This window comes from Oncorhynchus kisutch, linkage group LG18, assembly GCF_002021735.2.
Source record: "Oncorhynchus kisutch isolate 150728-3 linkage group LG18, Okis_V2, whole genome shotgun sequence".
NCBI classification, from domain to species: Eukaryota; Metazoa; Chordata; class Actinopteri; order Salmoniformes; family Salmonidae; genus Oncorhynchus; species Oncorhynchus kisutch.
In genome coordinates this window covers 511,349-533,915 of record NC_034191.2, presented here as the reverse complement: position 1 = coordinate 533,915, position 22,567 = coordinate 511,349, and the positions used below count along the sequence as shown (strand labels likewise).

At 42.0% G+C, this 22,567-nt stretch overlaps 1 protein-coding gene across 1 annotated transcript in view; it reads right to left on the bottom strand.

Annotated features, from left to right (window-relative positions):
• cntn5 (contactin 5) overlaps nt 1-5,423 on the bottom strand; it is a 237,460-nt gene extending 232,037 nt beyond the window's left edge. Inside the window, exon 1 of the mRNA XM_031796937.1 lies at nt 5,304-5,423. Within this exon, the coding sequence (XP_031652797.1) occupies nt 5,304-5,347 (44 nt within the window). The 5' untranslated portion in view covers nt 5,348-5,423. The remainder of the gene's footprint in view (nt 1-5,303) is intronic.
• Nucleotides 5,424-22,567: the final 17,144 nt, after the last annotated feature.

Sequence of the window (22,567 nt, the reverse complement as noted above, 5' to 3'; positions counted from 1 at the left end):
CAGGGTCAGTCATAGTAGTATGATAGGTGTTGTTTTACAGTGTCAGTCATAGCAGTATGATAGGTGTTGTTTTACAGTGTCAGTCATAGCAGTATGATAGGTGTTGTTTTACAGTGTCAGTCATAGCAGTATGATAGGTGTTGTTTTACAGTGTCAGTCATAGTAGTATGATAGGTGTTGTTTTACAGTGTCAGTCATAGCAGTATGATAGGTGTTGTTTTACAGTGTCAGTCATAGCAGTATGATAGGTGTTGTTTTACAGTGTCAGTCATAGTAGTATGATAGGTGTTGTTTTACAGGGTCAGTCATAGTAGTATGATAGGTGTTGTTTTACAGTGCCAGTCATAGTAGTGTGATAGGTGTTGTTTTACAGTGTCAGTCATAGTAGTATGAGAGGTTGTTTACAGGGTCAGCCATAGTAGTATGACAGGTTGTTTACAGGGTCAGCCATAGTAGTATGACAGGTTGTTTACAGGGTCAGCCAAAGTAGTATGACAGGTTGTTTACAGGGTCAGCCATAGTAGTATGACAGGTTGTTTACAGGGTCAGCCATAGTAGTATGACAGGTTGTTTACAGGGTCAGTCATAGTAGTATGATAGGTGTTGTTTTACAGGGTCAGTCATAGTGGTATGATAGGTGTTATTGTACAGGGTCAGCCATAGTGGTATGACAGGTTGTTTACAGGGTCAGCCATAGTAGTATGACAGGTTGTTTACAGGGTCAGCCATAGTAGTATGACAGGTTGTTTACAGGGTCAGCCATAGTAGTATGACAGGTTGTTTACAGGGTCAGCCATAGTAGTATGACAGGTTGTTTACAGGGTCAGCCATAGTAGTATGACAGGTTGTTTACAGGGTCAGCTATAGTAGTATGACAGGTTGTTTACAGGGTCAGCCATAGTAGTATGATAGGTGTTGTTTTACAGGGTCAGTCATAGTGGTATGATAGGTGTTATTGTACAGGGTCAGCCATAGTGGTATGACAGGTTGTTTACAGGGTCAGCCATAGTAGTATGACAGGTTGTTTACAGGGTCAGCCATAGTAGTATGACAGGTTGTTTACAGGGTCAGCCATAGTAGTATGACAGGTTGTTTACAGGGTCAGCCATAGTAGTATGATAGGTTATGTCATGATGTTGCCCTGTTGGTGGAGGTTTATGACCCCCATAAATACCTTTCCTCCTTTTCTCTCCACAGTACAAATGAACTCTTGGAAAACCCTTTGTTAAAATAGAGAGAGTATGGTAACATAAAAAGGTTGGGGGGAAAAAACAATATTTCTGTAATCCAACTAGTTGAAAGTGTCCGTTGGTACTTAAAGAATATGATGTCAGATCAGTTGGTGTTTGGGACATTAAATCTGATGATAGGATGACATACATTTTATATTGGAAAGTCACATTCTAGTTATCACATTGTAGTTATCAGATTCACATTGAATTGCTGTGCAATTTAAATGTTTAAATATGAAACTTCTTGAAAAGATTAAATGTAATTTTAGCTTCTAAATGAGAGAATTGTTTTCATAAAGTAAACTATGCTCACTCAGTGGCCACACCCAAGTGAACAGACATTGGTTGAGAACTATGAAACACGCCCTAATCTCCCACAATACGAAAACCTGTTGACGGAAGTGAACTTCTTTAGGATAGGGGGCAGCATTTTCACTTTTGGATGAATAGCGTGCCCAGAGTAAACTGCCTCCTACTGTCCCAGATGCTAAAATATGCATATTATTAGTATTGGAAAGAAAACACTCGGAAGTTTCTAAAACTGTTTGAATGATGTCTGTGAGTAAAACAGTGGGATATGGGTTATTTTGCCTTCCTAAGACTTCCACTAAAGATGGATTCTATACTTAGTTTGACAAGTTTCGTCGACCTGTTATATAACTTTTTGAACTTTTAGTCCGACTGGACCTGAACGCACGTTTGGATTTGTTTTACAAATGCGCTAACAAAAGAAGCTATTTTGACATAAATGATGGACATTATCGAACAAACAAACATATTGTGGAACACCAATTCCTGGGAGTGCATTCTGATGAAGATCATCAAATGTAAGTGAATATTTATAATGCTATTTTTGACTAATGTTGACTGCGCAACATGGCGGATATTTCTTTTGGCTGGTTTGGGCTCTGAGCGCCGTACTCAGATTATGCTTTTTCCGTAACGTTCTTTGAAATCTGACACAGCGGTTGCATGAAGGAGAAGTGTATCTCAAGTTCCATGCATAATTTTCATCAACATTTATAATTATTTTTTTCTGTTAATTCATGTGGCTCTCTGCACAATCACCGCATGTTTCAGAACTACTGAACGTAACGTGCAAAAGTAAAATTAGATTTTTTAAATATAAATATGCACTTTATCGAACAAAACATACCTGTATTGTGTAACATGAAGTCCTATGAGTGTCATCTGATGAAGACATCAAAGGTTAGTGATACATTTTATCTCTATTTGTGTTTTTTGTGACTCCTCTCTTTGGCTGGAAAAATGGCTGGGTTTTTCTGTGGCTTGGACGTGACCTAACATAATCGGTTGTGGAGACTTAGCTGTAAAGCATTTTTGAAATCAGACACTGTGGCTGGATTAACGAGAATTGTATCTTTAAAATTGTGTAAAATACTTGTGAGATTTCTGTTGATTTGTATTTTTTCGCCCTGCAATTTCATTGTTTGTTGGCGAGGGGTTCCGCTATCATAGTAGTATGATAGGCTGTTTACTGGGTCAGCCATAGCAGTATGATAGGTGTTATCAATCTTTTTTTAAGCTGCCGTCCTGAAGACAAACAATGTATAGGAAACGCTTCAGTCTGGTTTGAGACCCAATCATAGCACTGAGACTGCACTTGTGAAGGTGGTAAATGACATGTTAATGACGTCAGACCGAGGCTCTGCATCTGTCCTCGTGCTCCTAGAACTTAGAGCTGCTTTTGACACCATCGATCAGCACATTCTTTTGGAGACATTGGAAACCCAAATTGGTCTACACTGACAAGTTCTGGCCTGGTTTAAATCTTATCTGTCGGAAAGATATCAGTTTGCCTCTGTGGATGGTTTGTCAACTGTACATTTCGGTGTTCCTCAAGGTTCCGTTTTAGGACCAATATTGTTTTCACTATATATTTTACCTATTGGTGATGTCATTCGAAAACATAATGTTAACTTTCACTGCTACGCGGAAGATACACAGCAGTACATTAATGAAACATGGTGAAGCACCAACATTTCCCTCCCTGGAAACCTGTGTTTCAGACATAAGGGACTGGATGGCGGCAAATGTTTTACTTTTAAACTCTGACAAAACAGAGATGCTTGTTCTAGGTCCCAAGAAACAAAGAGATCTTCTGTTGGATCTGACAATTAATCTTGATGGTTGTACAGTCGTCTCAAATAAAACTGTGAAGGACCTCAGCATTACTCTGGACCCTGATCTCTCTTTTGAAGAACATATCAAAACTGTTTAAAGGACAGCTTTATTCCATCTACGTAACATTGCAAAAATCTGAAACTTTCTGAAACTTTCTGTCCAAAAATGATGCAGAAACATGTATCCATGCTTTTGACACTTCTAGTTAAGACTACTGCAATGCTCTACTTTCCGGCTACCTAGACAAAGCACTAAATACACTTCAGTTAGTGCTAAACATGGATGCTAGGTACAGGGTTAGAGACGGAGACAGAGTCAGAGTCAGAGTCATACCTGTATACAGGTACAGGGTTAGAGACAGACACAGAGTCATACCTGTATACAGGTACAGGGTTAGAGACAGAGTCAGAGTTATACCTGTATACAGGTACAGGGTTAGAGACAGAGACAGAGTCAGAGTCATACCTGTATACAGGTACAGGGTTAGAGACAGAGACAGACTCAGAGTCATACCTGTATACAGGTACAGGGTTAGAGACAGACACAGAGACATACCTGTATACAGGTACAGGGTTAGAGACAGAGACAGAGTCATACCTGTATACAGGTACAGGGTTAGAGACAGAGTCAGAGTCATACCTGTATACAGGTACAGGGTTAGACACATAGACAGAGACATACCTGTATACAGGTACAGGGTTAGAGACAGAGACATACCTGTATACAGGTACAGGGAGAGACAGAGACAGAGTCATACCTGTATACAGGTACAGGGTTAGAGACAGAGACAGAGTAATACCTGTATACAGGTACAGGGTTAGAGACAGAGTCATACCTGTATACAGGTACAGGGTTAGAGACAGAGACAGAGTCATACAGTACCTGGCGAAAGTATTCGCCCCCCTTGAACTTTGCGACCTTTTGCCACATTTCAGGCTTCAAACATAAAGATATAAAACTGTATTTTTTTGTGAAGAATCAACAACAAGTGGGACACAATCATGAAGTGGAACGACATTTATTGGATATTTCAAACTTTTTTAACAAATCAAAAACAGAAAAATTGGGCGTGCAAAATTATTCAGCCCCTTTACTTTCAGTGCAGCAAACTCTCTCCAGAAGTTCAGTGAGGATCTCTGAATGATCCAATGTTGACCTAAATGACTAATGATGATAAATACAATCCACCTGTGTGTAATCAAGTCTCCGTATAAATGCACCTGCACTGTGATAGTCTCAGAGGTCCGTTAAAAGCGCAGAGAGCATCATGAAGAACAAGGAACACACCAGGCAGGTCCGAGATACTGTTGTGAAGAAGTTTAAAGACGGATTTGGATACAAAAAGATTTCCCAAGCTTTAAACATCCCAAGGAGCACTGTGCAAGCGATAATATTGAAATGGAAGGAGTATCAGACAACTGCAAATCTACGAAGACCTGGCCGTCCCTCTAAACTTTCAGCTCATACAAGGAGAAGACTGATCAGAGATGCAGCCAAGAGGCCCATGATCACTCTGGATGAACTGCAGAGATCTACAGCTGAGGTGGGAGACTCTGTCCATAGGACAACAATCAGTCGTATATTGCACAAATCTGGCCTTTATGGAAGAGTGGCAAGAAGAAAGCCATTTCTTAAAGATATCCATAAAAAGTGTTGTTTAAAGTTTGCCACAAGCCACCTGGGAGACACACGAAACATGTGGAAGAAGGTGCTCTGGTCAGATTAAACCAAAATTGAACTTTTTGGCAACAATGCAAAATGTTATGTTTGGCGTAAAAGCAACACAGCTCATCACCAGAGTCATACCTGTATACAGGTACAGGGTTAGAGACAGAGACAGAGTCATACCTGTATACAGGTACAGGGTTAGAGATAGAGACAGAGTCATACCTGTATACAGGTACAGGGTTAGAGACAGAGTCATACCTGTATGCAGGTGCAGGGTTGCCTCTGGCTTCACAGCTCATCATCACTTTCTTCTCCTCAGAGTGCAACGGAAAGATGGCGTCATCTGGTTCCTGGACAAACACTGGCCCAAACTCTTCATTCTCTAAAACACGGAGAAGACAGAGAAGAGTTTGAGGGAGATACACACATTGAAGAAGGTCGCCACCGAAACGTCTGATGGTTTTAGGAGTTACAACACTACATAATTCAGAGTTACATCAGATGATTTTAGAGGGAGTTACAACACTACATAATTCAGAGTTACATCAGATGATTTTAGAGGGAGTTACAACACTACATAATTCAGAGTTACATCAGATGATTTTAGAGGGAGTTACAACACTACATAATTCAGAGATACATCAGATGATTTTAGAGGGAATTACAACAGTACTGAATTATTATATTACCAGAGGTGGACGTGGTGTCGCTAACTGAGCAATGGGCTGATATTCCGATTCTGAATGGAGAACATCACCTTTCTACATTATCTCACCCTATTCCTGACATAGTGCACTACTTTTGAACAGGTCATCTCTGTTTGAATTTCTACCTTACTCTAATTCTCCTGACTTGAGGGCAAACTCAGCAATGTTTTTCCTTCTACTTCCAGCTCAATATGAATCAGCTCAATATGCCCATAATGAATCAGCTCAATACAAATCAGCTCAATACGAATCAGCTCAATATGAATCAGCTCAATATGAATCAGCTCAATATGCCCATAATGAATCAGCTCAATATGAATCAGCTCAATACAAATCAGCTCGATTCGAATCAGCTCAATATGAATCAGCTCAACACAAATCAGCTCAATATGAATCAGCTCAATATGCCCATAATGAATCAGCTCAATATGAATCAGCTCAATATGCCCATAATGAATCAGCTCAATATGAATCAGCTCAATATGAATCAGCTCGATTCGAATCAGCTCAATATGAATCAGCTCAATATGAATCAGCTCAATATGCCCATAATGAATCAGCTCAATGCAAATCAGCTCGATTCGAATCAGCTCAATATGAATCAGCTCAATATGAATCAGCTCAAAATGAATGAGCTCAACATGGAACCAAAAATCTCAAATTTGGACTCATCAGACCAAAGGACAGATTTCCACCAGTCTAATGTCCATTGCTCAAGTTTCTTTTCAACCTTTATTTAACTAGGCAAGTCAGTTAAGAATAAAATCTTATTTTACAATGACGGCCTACTCCGGACAAACCCTCCCCTACCTCTGGAGGGGTAGGGCCAACTGTGTGCCGCCCTATGGGACTCCCAGTCATGGACGCTTATGATACAGCCCGGGATCAAGCCAGGGTCTGTAGTGACGCCTCTATCACTGAGATGCAGTGCCTTAGACAGCTGCGCCACTCAGAAGCCTGGCCCATCCAAGTATCTTATTGGTTTCTATGCAGCAATTCGACCATGAAGGCCTTATTCACTCCTCTGAACAATGTCTGTTGCAATTTCTGATGCTGGTAACTCGAATGAACTTATCCTCTGCAGCAGAGGTACTCTAGGTCTTCCTTTCCTGTGGCGGTCCTCATGAGAGCCAGTTTCATCAAAGCGCTTGATGGTTTTTGTGACTGCACAAATGTTCAAAGTTAAAGTAATGATGGACTGTCGTTTCTCTTTGCTTATTTGAGTTGTTCTTGCCATAATATGGACTTGGTCTTTTACCAAATAGGGCTATCTTTTGTACACCACTCCTACCTTTTCAGAACACAACTAATTGGCTGAAACGCATTAAGAAGGAAGGAAATTCCACAAGTTAACTATTAACAAGGCACACCTGTTAATTGAAATGCATTCCAGGTGACTACCTCATGAAGCTGGTTGAGAGAATACCAAGAGTGGTGCAAAACTGTCATCAAGGCAAAGGCCAGCTATTTTTAAGAATGTAAAATGTAAAATATATTTTGATTTGTTTAACACTTTTTTGGTCACTACATGATTCCATATGTGTTATTTCATAGTTGTGATGTCTTCACTATTATTCTACAATGTAGAAAATAGTACAAATAAAGAAAAACCCTTTAATGAGTAGGTGTGTCCAAACTTTTGACTGGTGCTGTATATAAAGTGTAATGCTGGGATGCAAAATCAAAATATTGTACGTTTCAACTCTATATCTAATATGGTACAGGTGGTCTTCTTTTTTTAAAGCCCATAATCTGAGGTTTATACTTTGGATTCAAAGTAGATTTGTTTAAGACTAATAATCACTCTGTGTGACCCTGATTTAGCCCACCGGAATAAAAAGAAGGGTCTTCTGACAAAAATGGCCTTGGTTTTTGTCACTCGGAGGACATGTCATCTCAGCAGCCTGTTGTCAGTGGAATGCAGATCCATTAGGGAAATACAAGTCTCTCTAGCGTTATACATAAGTCAGGAGAATAGATCAATAAAGGAAAAGGAAGATCCATCTAACTGTCCTCTGCTCAATCTAACCGTCCTCTGCTCAATCTAACCGTCCTCTGCTCAATCTAACCGTCCTCTGCTCAATCTAACCGTCCTCTGCTCAATCTAACCGTCCTCTGCTCAATCTAACCGTCCTCTGCTCAATCTAACCGTCCTCTGCTCAATCTAACCGTCCTCTGCTCAATCTAACCGTCCTCTGCTCAATCTAACCGTCCTCTGCTCAATCTAACCGTCCTCTGCTCAATCTAACCGTCCTCTGCTCAATCTAACCGTCCTCTGCTCAATCTAACCGTCCTCTGCTCAATCTAACTGTCCTCTGCTCAATCTAACTGTCCTCTGCTCAATCTAACTGTCCTCTGCTCAATCTAACTGTCCTCTGCTCAATCGAACTGTCCTCTGCTCAATCTAACCATCCTCTCCTCAATCTAACCGTCCTAATCCTGTCGTACATCAGGTAAGGGTGACGGTGTTATCAACAGCCAGGGAATCTAAATCCTGTCGTCCATCAGGTAAGGGTGACGGTGTTATCAACAGCCAGGGAATCTAAATCTTGTCATACATCAGGTAAGGGTGACGGTGTTATCAACAGCCAAGGACTCCTAATCCTGTCTTACCTCAGGTACGGGTGACGGTGTTATCAACAGCCAAGGACTCCTAATACTGTCGTACATCAGGTAAGGGTGACGGTGTTATCAACAGCCAGGGAATCTAAATCCTGTCTCACATCAGGTACGGGTGACGGTGTTATCAACAGCCAAGGACTCCTAATCCTGTCGTACATCAGGTACGGGTGACGGTGTTATCAACAGCCAGGGAGTTCACAGAAGTAGAAAATGTAGTCCATTGTTCAACAACAACATAAAATGATTCCCAAAGCAGCGATGTGACAGTGACTTTGAGATTGAAATGAGAAAGTCAGAGTGACAGAAGAAAATCACCAATGCTTCTCTTCCAGTCTAGGTTGCTAAATTGAGACAATCACAGATAACAAGGGTAATTTCCTTGGAGTGAGAAGAAAATCATTGCCTGAGGCATTCCCTGTGTTTGAGTGCTCAATCAACCATCCACAACTTCAAAACAATACCTTTACACTGCCTGACAACTAATTACCTACATTCTTATTGTTATTATTCTTCGTATTATTATTATTATTATTGTTAGTTGTTATTATTATTATTACTCTGCTCAATCTAACCGTCCTCTGCTCAATCTAACCGTCCTCTGCTCAATCTAACCGTCCTCTGCTCAATCTAACCGTCCTCTGCTCAATCTAACCGTCCTCTGCTCAATCTAACCGTCCTCTGCTCAATCTAACTGTCCTCTGCTCAATCTAACTGTCCTCTGCTCAATCTAACTGTCCTCTGCTCAATCTAACTGTCCTCTGCTCAATCGAACTGTCCTCTGCTCAATCTAACCATCCTCTCCTCAATCTAACCGTCCTAATCCTGTCGTACATCAGGTAAGGGTGACGGTGTTATCAACAGCCAGGGAATCTAAATCCTGTCGTCCATCAGGTAAGGGTGACGGTGTTATCAACAGCCAGGGAATCTAAATCTTGTCATACATCAGGTAAGGGTGACGGTGTTATCAACAGCCAAGGACTCCTAATCCTGTCTTACCTCAGGTACGGGTGACGGTGTTATCAACAGCCAAGGACTCCTAATACTGTCGTACATCAGGTAAGGGTGACGGTGTTATCAACAGCCAGGGAATCTAAATCCTGTCTCACATCAGGTAAGGGTGACAGTGTTATCAACAGCCAGGGAATCTAAATCCTGTCTCACATCAGGTAAGGGTGACAGTGTTATCAACAGCCAGGGAATCTAAATCCTGTCGTACATCAGGTACGGGTGACGGTGTTATCAACAGCCAAGGACTCCTAATCCTGTCGTACATCAGGTAAGGGTGACAGTGTTATCAACAGCCAGGGAATCTAAATCCTGTCGTACATCAGGTACGGGTGACGGTGTTATCAACAGCCAAGGACTCCTAATCCTGTCGTACATCAGGTACGGGTGACGGTGTTATCAACAGCCAGGGAGTTCACAGAAGTAGAAAATGTAGTCCATTGTTCAACAACAACATAAAATGATTCCCAAAGCAGCGATGTGACAGTGACTTTGAGATTGAAATGAGAAAGTCAGAGTGACAGAAGAAAATCACCAATGCTTCTCTTCCAGTCTAGGTTGCTAAATTGAGACAATCACAGATAACAAGGGTAATTTCCTTGGAGTGAGAAGAAAAGCATTGCCTGAGGCATTCCCTGTGTTTGAGTGCTCAATCAACCATCCACAACTTCAAAACAATACCTTTACACTGCCTGCCAACTAATTACCTACATTCTTATTGTTATTATTCTTCGTATTATTATTATTATTATTGTTAGTTGTTATTATTATGATTACTATTGTTATGAGTATTGTTATTGTTATTATTATGGATTATCTAGATTACTGTTACTATTATTATTGTTATTATTATGGATTATCTAGATTACTGTTACTATTATTATTGTTATTATTATTTTTGATGTTTATTATTACTATTATTAATATTATCGATATTTTATTCATATTATCATTATTGTTGCTATTATTACTACTATTACTGTCTTCTTCTTCTTCTTCTTCTTCTTCTTCTTCTTCTTCTTCTTCTTCTTCTTCTTCTTCTTCTTCTTCTTCTTCTTCTTCTTCTTCTTCTTCTTCTTCTTCTTCTTCTTCTTCTTATTATTATTATTATTATTATTATTATCAACTAGCCTGAAATACAAAGACCACACGAGTTGATCTAAATGGAAACATTTGTTCTGGTCCTTTCTACATAAGACAAGCTAATAGACAAGACAACACTGTCGGCCTTGGCTGGACATTATTGGGGAAGTAGAGTGCTCTCCACTCCACTCTCCACTAAAAGCAGATAGCTAGTGGTGATGTGAGTTGAGTTCCAGTCAGGAGATTGTGCTTAAAGACATGGAGATGAGTGGTGCACCAAAAATAGTACTATATTCCCTTAATAGTGCTGGGCTCTGGTACTCTATTCCCTTTATAGTTATAGGCTCTGGTACTCCATTCCCTTTATAGTGCTGGGCTCTGGTACTCCATTCCCTTTATAGTTCTGGGTTCTGGTACTCTATTCCCTTTATAGTGCTGGGCTCTGGTACTCTATTCCCTTTATAGTGCTGGGCTCTGGTACTCCATTCCCTTTATAGTTCTGGGTTCTGGTACTCTATTCCCTTTATAGTGCTGGGCTCTGGTACTCCATTCCCTTTATAGTGCTGGGCTCTGGTACTCCATTCCCTTTATAGTTCTGGGTTCTGGTACTCTATTCCCTTTATAGTGCTGGGCTCTGGTTCTCTGATCCCTTTATAGTGCTGGGCTCTGGTACTCTATTCCCTTTATAGTGATGGGCTCTGGTACTGTGTTCCCTTTATAGTGATGGGCTTTGGTACTCTATTCCCTTTATAGTGATGGGCTCTGGTACTGTGTTCCCTTTATAGTGATGGGCTCTGGTTCTCTGATCCCTTTATAGTGCTGGGTTCTGGTTCTCTGATCCCTTTATAGTGCTGGGTTCTGGTTCTCTGATCCCTTTATAGTGCTGGGTTCTGGTTCTCTGATCCCTTTATAGTGATGGGCTCTGGTACTGTGTTCCCTTTATAGTGCTGGGCTCTGGTTCTCTGATCCCTTTATAGTGATGGGCTCTGGTACTGTGTTCCCTTTATAGTGCTGGGCTCTGGTTCTCTGATCCCTTTATAGTGATGGGCTCTGGTACTGTGTTCCCTTTATAGTGCTGGGCTCTGGTTCTCTGATCCCTTTATAGTGATGGGCTCTGGTACTGTGTTCCCTTTATAGTGCTGGGCTCTGGTTCTCTGATCCCTTTATAGTGCTGGGTTCTGGTTCTCTATTCCCTTTATAGTGATGGGTTCTGGTTCTCTATTCCCTTTATAGTGATGGGCTCTGGTACTGTGTTCCCTTTATAGTGATGGGCTTTGGTACTCTGTTCCCTTTATAGTTCTGGGTTCTGGTACTCTATTCCCTTTATAGTGCTGGGCTCTGGTACTATATTACCTTTATAGATCTGGGTTCTGGTACTCTATTCCCTTTATAGTGTTGGGCTCTGGTACTCTGTTCCCTTTATAGTGTTGGGCTCTGGTACTCTAATCCCTTTATAGTGCTGGGGTCTAGTACTCTATTCTCTTTCACATTATGGGCTCTGGTACTATGTTACGCTGTCCTGTCCCCACTAGCAGGAAGCTAGGAGTCTAGGAGTAACGCTGTCCTGTCCCTACTAGCAGGAAGTTGGCAGTGTTACTCCTAGATTGCTCTGTCTCCACTAGCAGGAAGCTAGCAGTCTAGGAGTAACGCTGTCCTGTCCCTACTAGCAGGAAGTTAGCAATCTAGGAGTAACACTGCCCTGTCTCCACTAGCAGGAAGCTAGCACTCTAGGAGTAACGCTGTCATGTCCCCACTCAAACAGAAAAATACTGAAAGAGGAAAATAACACAACTTTGAATTTCAAGTCTTTGAAATAAAATATGAAGAGACATGCTGAAAACCCACATAGCTTTGTCAGAGAATATGTGGAAAGAAAAACACAAAACACAGCTTCGATGACTTGTGACAAATTTATACAACAAGAAAGTACAACACAGTTCAGGAAACTGAACACAGTTCAGTTCACCTACATAAGCCAAGGTTGAACCAAGGTCGAACTAGCCTGAAAAAAATTGGTCTAAATAATTTATAAAAACAAGATGTAGAAGTTGTGATCGCACCCTACTAATAGACTGACATGATACCACCAGCCTCCCCTTAGTACCACTAACAGACTGACATGATACCACCAGCCTCCCCTTAGTACCACTAACAGACTGACATGATTCCACCAGCCTCCCCTTAGTAACACTAACAGACTGACATGATACCACCAGCCTCCCCTTAGTAACACTAACAGACTGACATGATACCACCACATCATACTGTCTCTACTCTCTGGTCATTGTCCCCACATCATACTGTCACTAGTCTCTAGTCATTGACCCCACATCATCCTGTCTCTAGTCTCTAGTCAATGACCCCACATCATACTGTCTCTACTCTCTGGTCATGGACCCCACATCATACTGTCTCTAGTCATTGACCCCACATCATACTGTCTCTAGTCTCTTGTCATGGACCCCTCATCATCCTGTCTCCAGTCTCTAGTCAATGACCCCACATCATCCTGTCTCTAGACTCTAGTCAATGACCCCACATCATCCTGTCTCCAGTCTCTAGTAATTGACACCACGTCATACTGTCTCTAGTCTCTAGTCATGGACCCCACATCATACAGTCTCTAGTCTTTGGTCATGGATCCCACATCATCCTGTCTCTAGTCTCTAGTCATGGACCCCTCATCATCCTGTCTCTAATCTCTGGCCATTGACCCCACATCATACAGTCTCTAGTCTTTGGTCATGGATCCCACATCATCCTGTCTCTAGTCTCTGGTCATTGACCCCACATCATTCTGTCTCTAGTCATTGACACCACATCATACTGTCTCTAGTCTCTGGTCATGGATCCCACATCATACTGTCTCTAGTCTCTAGTTATGGATCTCACATCATACTGTCTCTACTCTCTGGTCATTGACCCCACATCATAATGTCTCTAGTCATTGACACTACATCATACAGTCTCTAGTCTCTGATCATTGTCCCCACATCATACTGTCTCTAGTCTCTGGTCATTGACCCCACATCATACTGTCTCTAGTCATTGACCCCACATCATCCTGTCTCTGGTCATTGACCCCACATCATACTGTCTCTAGTCTCTGGTAATTGACCCCATATCATACTGTCTCTAGTCATTGACCACACATCATACAGTCTTCTAGTCTCTGGTCATGGATCCCACATCATCCTGTCTCTAGTAATTGACCCCAAATCATACTGTCTCTAGTAATTGACCCCACATCATACTGTCTCCAGTCTCTAGTCATGGACCCCACATCATACAGTCTCTAGTCTCTGGTCATTGACCCCACATAATACTGTCTCTAGTCTCTAGTAATTGACCCCACATCATACTGTCTCCAGTCTCTAGTCATGGACCCCACATCATACAGTCTCTAGTCTCTGATCATTGTCCCCACATCATAATGTCTGTAGTCATTGACCCCACATCATACTGTCTCTAGTCTCTGGTCATTGACCCCACATCATAATGTCTCTAGTCTCTAGTCATTGACCCCACATCCTCATGTCTCCAGTCTCTGGTCATTGACCCCAAATCATCCTGTCTCCAGTCTCTGGTCATTGACCCCACATCATACTGTCTCTAGTCATTGACCCCACATCATCCTGTCACTAGTCTCTGGTCGTGGATCTGACAATTCTTAGTAGACACGACAGGCCTTGTGGGTTTTTTTCTCTTTGTGATCTACTATGACTTTATCAACGTGTTTAAAATCTCCTGGAATCATCATACCTTTTCCAGATGGGATTTACAAAGCACTACAATGTCTATATCATTTCAGAAGCAGATCAGCATCCAGACAGACCATCCTGCACTAATAATTCTAAAAGTACAAAATAACATTTGGTGAACAAGGGAATATTTTTTAAAACTTTTTTTATTTCACCTTTATTTAGCCAGGTAGGCCAGTTGAGAACAAGTTCTCATTTACAGCTGCAACCTGGCCAAGAAAGTAAAGCAGTGCAACAAAAACAACACAGAGTTACATATAAACAAACGTACAGTCAATAACACAATAGAAACATCTTTGTACAGTGTGTGCAAATGTAGAAGAGTCGGGAGGTAGGGCAATAAGTAGGCCATAGAGGCAAAATAATTACAATTTAGCATTAACACTGGAGTGATAGATGGGCAGATGATGATGTGCAAAAAGAGATACTGGAGTGAAAAAGAGCAAGAGGAAAAATAACAATATGGGGATGAGGTAGTTGGTTGTGCTATTTACAAATTGAATGTGTACAGGTACAGTGATCGGTAAGCTGCTCTGTTAGCTGATGCTTAAAGTTACCGAGGGAGATATACAGTGGGGCAAAAAAGTATTTAGTCAGCCACCAATTGTGCAAGTTCTCCCACTTAAAAAGATGAGAGGCCTGTAATTTTCATTATAGGTACACTTCAACTATGACAGACAAGATGAGAAAAAAAATCCAGAAAATCATTGGAGGATTTTTTATGAATTTATTTGCAAATTATGGTGGAAAATAAATATTTGGTCACCTACAAACAAGCAAGATTTCTGGCTCTCATAGACCTGTAACTTATTCTTTAAGAGGCTCATCTGTCCTCCAATTGTTACCTGTATTAATGGCACATGTTTGAACTTGTTATCAGTATAAAAGACACCTGTCCACAACCTCAAACAGTCACACTCCAAACTCCACTATGGCCAAGACCAAAGAGCTGTCAAAGGACACCAGAAACAAAATTCTAGACCTGTACCAGGCTGGGAAGACTGAATATGCAATAGGTAAGCAGCTTGGTTTGAAGAAATCAACTGTGGGAGCAATTATTAGGAAATGGAAGACATACAAGACCACTGATAATCTCCCTCAATCTGGGGCTCAATCTGGATCTCACCCCGTGGGGTCAAAATGATCACAAGAACGGTGAGCAAAAATCCCAGAACCATATGGGGGGACCTAGTGAATGACCTGCAGAGAGCTGGGACCAAAGTAACAAAGCCTACCATCAGTAACACACTACGCCGCCAGGGACTCAAATCCTGCAGTGCAAGACGTGTCCCCCTGCTTAAGTCAGTACATGTCCAGGCCCGTCTGAAGTTTGCTAGAGAGCATTTGGATGATCCAGAAGAAGATTGGGAGAATGTCATATGGTCAGATGAAACCAAAATATAACTTTTTGGTAAAAACTCAACTCGTCGCGTTTGGAGGACAAAGAATGCTGAGTTGCATCCAAAGAACACCATACCTACTGTGAAGCATGGGGGTGGAAACATCATGCTTTGGGGCTGTTTTTCTGCAAAGGGACCAGGACGACTGATCCGTGTAAAGGAAAGAATGAATGGGGCCATGTGTCGTGAGATTTTGAGTGAAAACCTCCTTCCATCAGCAAGGGCATTGAAGATGAAATGTGGCTGGGTCTTTCAGCATGACAATGATCCCAAAAACACCGCCCGGGCAACGAAGGAGTGGTTTCGTAAGAAGCATTTCAAGGTCCTGGAGTGGCCTAGCCAGTCTCCAGATCTCAACCCCATAGAAAATCTTTGGAGGGTGTTGAAAGTCCGTGTTGCCCAGCAACAGCCCCAAAACATCACTGCTCTAGAGGAGATCTGCATGGAGGAATGGTCCAAAATACCAGCAACAGTGTGTGAAAACCTTGTGAAGACTTACAGATAACGTTTGACCACTGTCATTGCCAACAACGGGTATATAACAAAGTATTGAGATAAACTTTTGTTATTGGGGCGGCAGGGTAGCCTAGTGGTTGCAAATAAATTCATTAAAAATCCTACAATGTGATTTTCTGGAATTTCTTTTCTCATTTTGTCTGTCATAGTTGAAGTGTACCTATGATGAAAATCATCTTTTTAAGTGGGAGAACTTGCACAATTGGTGGCTGACTAAATGCTTTTTTGCCCCACTGTAAGACTCCAGCTCCAGTGATTTTTACAATTCGTTCCAGTCATTGGCAGCAGAGAACTGGAAGGAAAGGTGGCTGAAGGAAGTGATGGCTTTGGGGATGACCAGTGAAATATACAGTGCCTTGCGAAAGTATTCGCCCCCCTTGAACTTTGCGACCTTTTGTCACATTTCAGGCTTCAAACATAAAGATATAAAACTGTATTTTTTTGTGAAGAATCAACAACAAGTGGGACACAATCATGAAGCGGAATGAAATTCATTGGATATTTCAAACTTTTTTAACAAATCAAAAACTGAAAAATTGGGCGTGCAAAATTATTCAGCTCCTTAAGTTAATACATTGAAACTCGTTCGGTTTGTTAACACAGTGTCCAAAGAAGAGCCAGATGTATACAGAATGGTGTTGTCATGACGTTGCCCTCTTTGGGTACAGCAAGCCCCATCCCCCTCTCCCTGCCTCCCCCTTGCCTCCTTCAACTAGGCTGCTGTGGTCAGAGAGAGGTCGTAAATTCCTGAGGAGAGGATCTCCTCATGGCCACACAGTATAGAGGTAGAGTGAAGTTTCATTGAGAACAAAGGAATTTCTTCCACCTCACAGAACTTGAGGTTCGAACAACGTTTACATTCCTGGAGAAAGTATAATAGATCGGTGAAGAATCCAGCTACGAACTGGTCCGTTTGTTACAACTTGGGGAAGCTCATGGGAGAGGGTGTGGCCACATTACCATAACGCTGTTTATATAATAGCCTCTGATATGAGGTTTACATCTAATTGTTGTATAAGATGAATGAGTGAGTATGATGCGGTTTGTAAAATTTTGTAATGTGATTTTGGACTGTTTAATGAAGGAAACTTCAATTCCCTTTTGAGTTCAACTAAATCAGAGGACCGCCCATGAGCCCAGTTAGGGTCAGGCATCCTGGGACAGCCCTTTTCTGCAATTCCGAATAAAACCCAACTTTGAGAAATTCACAGAAGACCATGTTTCTCTCAATCCCTAGAGTACAAAGGTTGCAGACCATTGCTGAATCTTTTAACCATACCACGTGGTTAAACTCTTAGACTAATGATACCGACAGAATAAGAACAAGTCTTTGATATTAATTACTAGTCTGCAGCTAGGAATTCACTGTCACTGAACGCGTAGAACTACAACCGCCAAAACATCCATTCTATAATGAAACTAATGAATGTCACTCTGAACGATCCATCCTAACCACAGAGAGAGAGAGAGAGAGGACGAAAACTCTCCAACAGGTAAAAAAATTCAACAGCGATCAAGACGACAGACTGAGCGTAAATGTATGGTGGGGATAACAAGTATTTGATAGGATTTTGCAGGTTTTCCTACTTACAAAGCATGTAGAGGTCTGTAATTTTTATCATAGGTACACTTAAACTGTGAGAGACGGAATATAAAACAAAAATGCATAAAATCACATTGTATGATTTTTAAGTTATTAATTTGCATTAACAGGATTTCTTTTTGAAAAAGCTAGCCTCAGCTTTCCTAACTGGCTGTGTATATTGGTTCCTGACTTTCCTGAAAAGTTGCATATCACGAGGGCTATTCGATGCTAATGCAGAACGCTACAGGGTATTTTTGTGCTGGTCAAGGGCAGTCAGGTCTGGGGTGAACCAAATGCTATATCTGTTCTTAGTTCTATATTTTTGTAGACCTTGTGCAGGTCTAAGATGGAGAGAAAGCACTTTTAAAGAGCAACCAGGCATCCTCTACTGACGGGATGAGGTCAATATCCTTCCAGGATACCCGGGCCTGTATCCTAGAAGGAAGGAGACAATGACGCAGTGATAGCTGAGATCCTGGTTGAAAACACGCAGGCAAAGAGACAGTGATCACTGAGATACTGGTTGAAGACAGTAGAGTTCTATTTAGAGGGCAAGTTGGTCAGGATGATATCTAAGATGGTTACGGATTTAGGGTTGTACCTGGTAGGTTCCTTGATAATTTGTGTGAGATTGAGGGCATCTAGCTTGGATTGTAGGATGGCCGGGGTGTTAAGCATAACACCTAACAGTATCAACTCTGAATATAGATGGGGGCAATCAATTCACATATTGTGTCCAAGGTACAGCTGAAGTGGGTCTATAACAAGTGGCAATGTTGAGAGACTTGTTTCTGGAAAGGTGTATTTTTGGATAGTATGACAAAACTCTGCAGGCTCTCTCTGCAGTAGTTGCAACTCTGCCCCCTTTGGCAGTTCTATCTTGTAGGAAAATGTTAAAATATTAGTAGATTGACATGTCTTTATCTTCTCCAGAAACATGGATATATGTGGGACAGGATGGATCTGACCAATATAGAAACCATGTGTTTGTTCCAGCTATAGTCAGTCACAGACCAATATAGAAACCATGTGTTTGTTCCAGCTATAGTCAGTCACAGACCAATATAGAAACCATGTGTTTGTTCCAGCTGTGGTCAGTCACAGACCAATATAGAAACCATGTGTTCGTTCCAGCTGTAGTCAGTCACAGACCAATATAGAAACCATGTGTTTGTTCCAGCTATAGTCAGTCACAGACCAATATAGAAACCATGTGTTTGTTCCAGCTATAGTCAGTCACAGACCAATATAGAAACCATGTGTTCGTTCCAGCTGTAGTCAGTCACAGACCAATATAGAAACCATGTGTTCGTTCCAGCTGTAGTCAGTCACAGACCAATATAGAAACCATGTGTTTGTTCCAGCTGTAGTCAGTCACAGACCAATATAGAAACCATGTGTTTGTTCCAGCTATAGTCAGTCACAGACCAATATAGAAACCATGTGTTTGTTCCAGCTGTGGTCAGTCACAGACCAATATAGAAACCATGTGTTCGTTCCAGCTGTAGTCAGTCACAGACCAATATAGAAACCATGTGTTTGTTCCAGCTGTAGTCAGTCACAGACCAATATAGAAACCATGTGTTCTTTCCAGCTGTAGTCAGTCACAGACCAATATAGAAACCATGTGTTCGTTCCAGCTGTAGTCAGTCACAGACCAATATAGAAACCATGTGTTTGTTCCAGCTATAGTCAGTCACAGACCAATATAGAAACCATGTGTTTGTTCCAGCTGTGGTCAGTCACAGACCAATATAGAAACCATGTGTTTGTTCCAGCTGTAGTCAGTCACAGACCAATATAGAAACCATGTGTTTGCTCCAGCTGTGGTCAGTCACAGACCAATATAGAAACCATGTGTTTGTTCCAGCTGTAGTCAGTCACAGTGTGCCTCCCTGGCTCCTAGGCTTCTGGAAATAAATACTTCCCTTTTTGACAAATCCATCTTCTCTCTTCCTACAGTGACAAGAGTCCAGGGAGTCCAGGGAGGGGCAGATATTGCCATGATCCCTTAATTTCACAGAGGGCAGGAACCGGGTCACTACATACTATCCACAGCCTATGATGGATAGGTGGGATTCATTTCCCGGACTGACCGGGGATGCATCCGAAATGGCACCCTATTCCCCATTGAGTGTACTCCTTTAGACCAGAGCCCTGGTAAAACGTAGTGAGCATTAGTCAAATTAGTGCACTCTATAGGGAACAGGATGCCATTTGGGATGCATCCCAGGGTCTAACCAAGCATCCATGGCCATGCAGTCTGAAGGGCAGGCAGAGACAGGGACGGAGCACCCCAATGGAGCTGTAGTAGTAACACTGACTCTCACCCTGTAGCGGTGAATTTCATTTAAATGAATTGGGTAACAAAAGTATACAACAACATGTACATTGGGGCACCAGAATATAGCGCTTAAATGCATGAATTAAAACACTTGTTTTCAAAGTGGTCCTCGACGGGTTCATGTATTATTCAAATCATTAAACTTTTATAATTTGTTTTAGATTGCCAAAGTTCCTGATGGGAAGGGGTTGTATTTCCTGGACTTGTAAGCATTTCACTGTTAGTCTACACCTGTTGTTTACCAAGCATGTGACAAATACATTTGATTTGACCAGTCCATTGGTTCCATTGTGACAGGAAAACTCAATCAAACTATGTTAAAGTTCTAGAAATAGATTTGGTGTGGCAAAAGTATAGTATAATACAATGGAACAAATGCAATACTCCAGGAAAAGCAAACCCTTACGATCTGGTATCTTTCTGATTTAGAAGATTCCACAACTATTGTATCCCTGCCAGGTCTAACTGATGAAAGCACAGTAACTGCAGTCAACTGTGGTATTTTGGGCGCAGTAATTGCAGAATAACTGCACTGTAACTGCAGTCCACTACACAATTACTGCAGTAAGAAGAGGCTGTAGTTTTGGATGCAGTATTTGAAGCATACTGCAGTTATACTTCACTCTGACTACAATTATATTACAGTGTACTGCAGTTACATTTTACTCTGACCGCAATCTTTTTTCATAAGGGACTGACTGATGTTGGCTACTGTATTCCTCCTGGGAGCTGAGCAGACTGAGGGTTAGGTCTGTCTGACTGACTGACTGGCTGACCTTGGCTACTGTATTCCTCCTGGGAGCTGAGCAGACTGAGGGTTAGGTCTGTCTGACTGACTGACTGGCTGACCTTGCTAGTGTATTCCTCCTGGGAGCTGAGCAGACTGAGGGTTAGGTCTGTCTGACTGACTGACTGACTGGCTGACCTTGGCTACTGTATTCCTCCTGGGAGCTGAGCAGACTGAGGGTTAGGTCTGTCTGACTGACTGACTGGCTGACCTTGGCTACTGTATTTCTCCTGGGAGCTGAACAGACTCAGGGTTAGGGTTGGTCTGACTGACCTTGGCTACTGTATTCCTCCTGGGAGCTGAACAGACTGAGGGTTAGGGTTGGTCTGACTGACCTTGGCTAGTGTATTTCTTCTGGGAGCTGAACAGACTCAGGGTTAGGGTTGGTCTGACTGACCTTGGCTACTGTATTCCTCCTGGGAGCTGAACAGACTGAGGGTTAGGGTTGGTCTGACTGACCTTGGCTAGTGTATTTCTCCTGGGAGCTGAACAGACTCAGGGTTAGGGTTGGTCTGACTGACCTTGGCTACTGTATTCCTCCTGGAAGCTGAACAGACTCAGGGTTAGGGTTGGTCTGACTGACCTTGGCTACTGTATTTCTCCTGGGAGCTGAACAGACTCAGGGTTAGGGTTGGTCTGATTGACCTTGGCTACTGTATTTCTCCTGGGAGCTGAACAGACTCAGGGTTAGGGTTGGTCTGACTGACCTTGGCTACTGTATTCCTCCTGGGAGCTGAGCAGACTGAGGGCAGACAGGTGATGGTTAGAGAAGGATGCCGGCCAGTCAGGAGTCAAAATCCCTACACCGTGGTCATGTCCGTGTCGAAGCTGTGGCCGTGAACTTAGCAGTGACGACGAGCTGTCCGGTGTCATTCTCAACACTGCTGCGTATGATACTTGCCTCCATGCTACAGTTTTGGAAAAATCTGCAACACATAGAAGGAGGGAATATGAAGTGAGTTTCATTTGCATGGCTTATTTACCTGACACTGTGCAACATACAGTGTATATTTTTCAAAAAAGCTTTTCTAAATACTGTGCGTCACACGCTGATCAGTTTCACCTGGCCTTGTTATTGTCTCCACCCCCTCCAGGTGTCACTTGTTATCGCTGGTGTATTTATCCCCGGTGTATTTATCCCCGTGTTTCCTGTCTCTCTGTGCCAGTTCGTCTTGAATGTTCCAAGTCAACTAGAGTGTTTTTCCCCATGCTCCTGGCTTTCCTATTCCTTTTTTCTAGTCCTCCCGGTTTTGACCCTTGCCTGTTTTCTGGACTTAACCCACCTGCCTGACCATTCTGCCTGCCCTGACGTCAAGCCTGCCTGACTCACTCTACCTCTGAACTGGTTTTGACTTTTTCCCTGTCCATGACCAATCTCTTGCCTACCCCTTTTGGATATATCAAAGATTCAAACCATCTGCCTCCTGTGTCTGCATCTGGGTATTGCCTTGTGCCCTGACAATGGGTTGTATAACAGCATGTATCCATTTTAAGTGGAAACTACAGATGTCCGGCCTATCCAATCATTTTTTTTACATGATGTTTCCATAGCCTCAGCTCACTTGGTCTTCCAAAGATTACTTTAACAACAAGAGAATACTAAAGTCTGATATTTATCAAAGCCTCATTAAGTTAAACAATTAAAACTATTCATAAAATGTCTGGCTGGTGCACTAAAAAGTCTGTGGGGAAGGCTTGACAACTGACAGAGA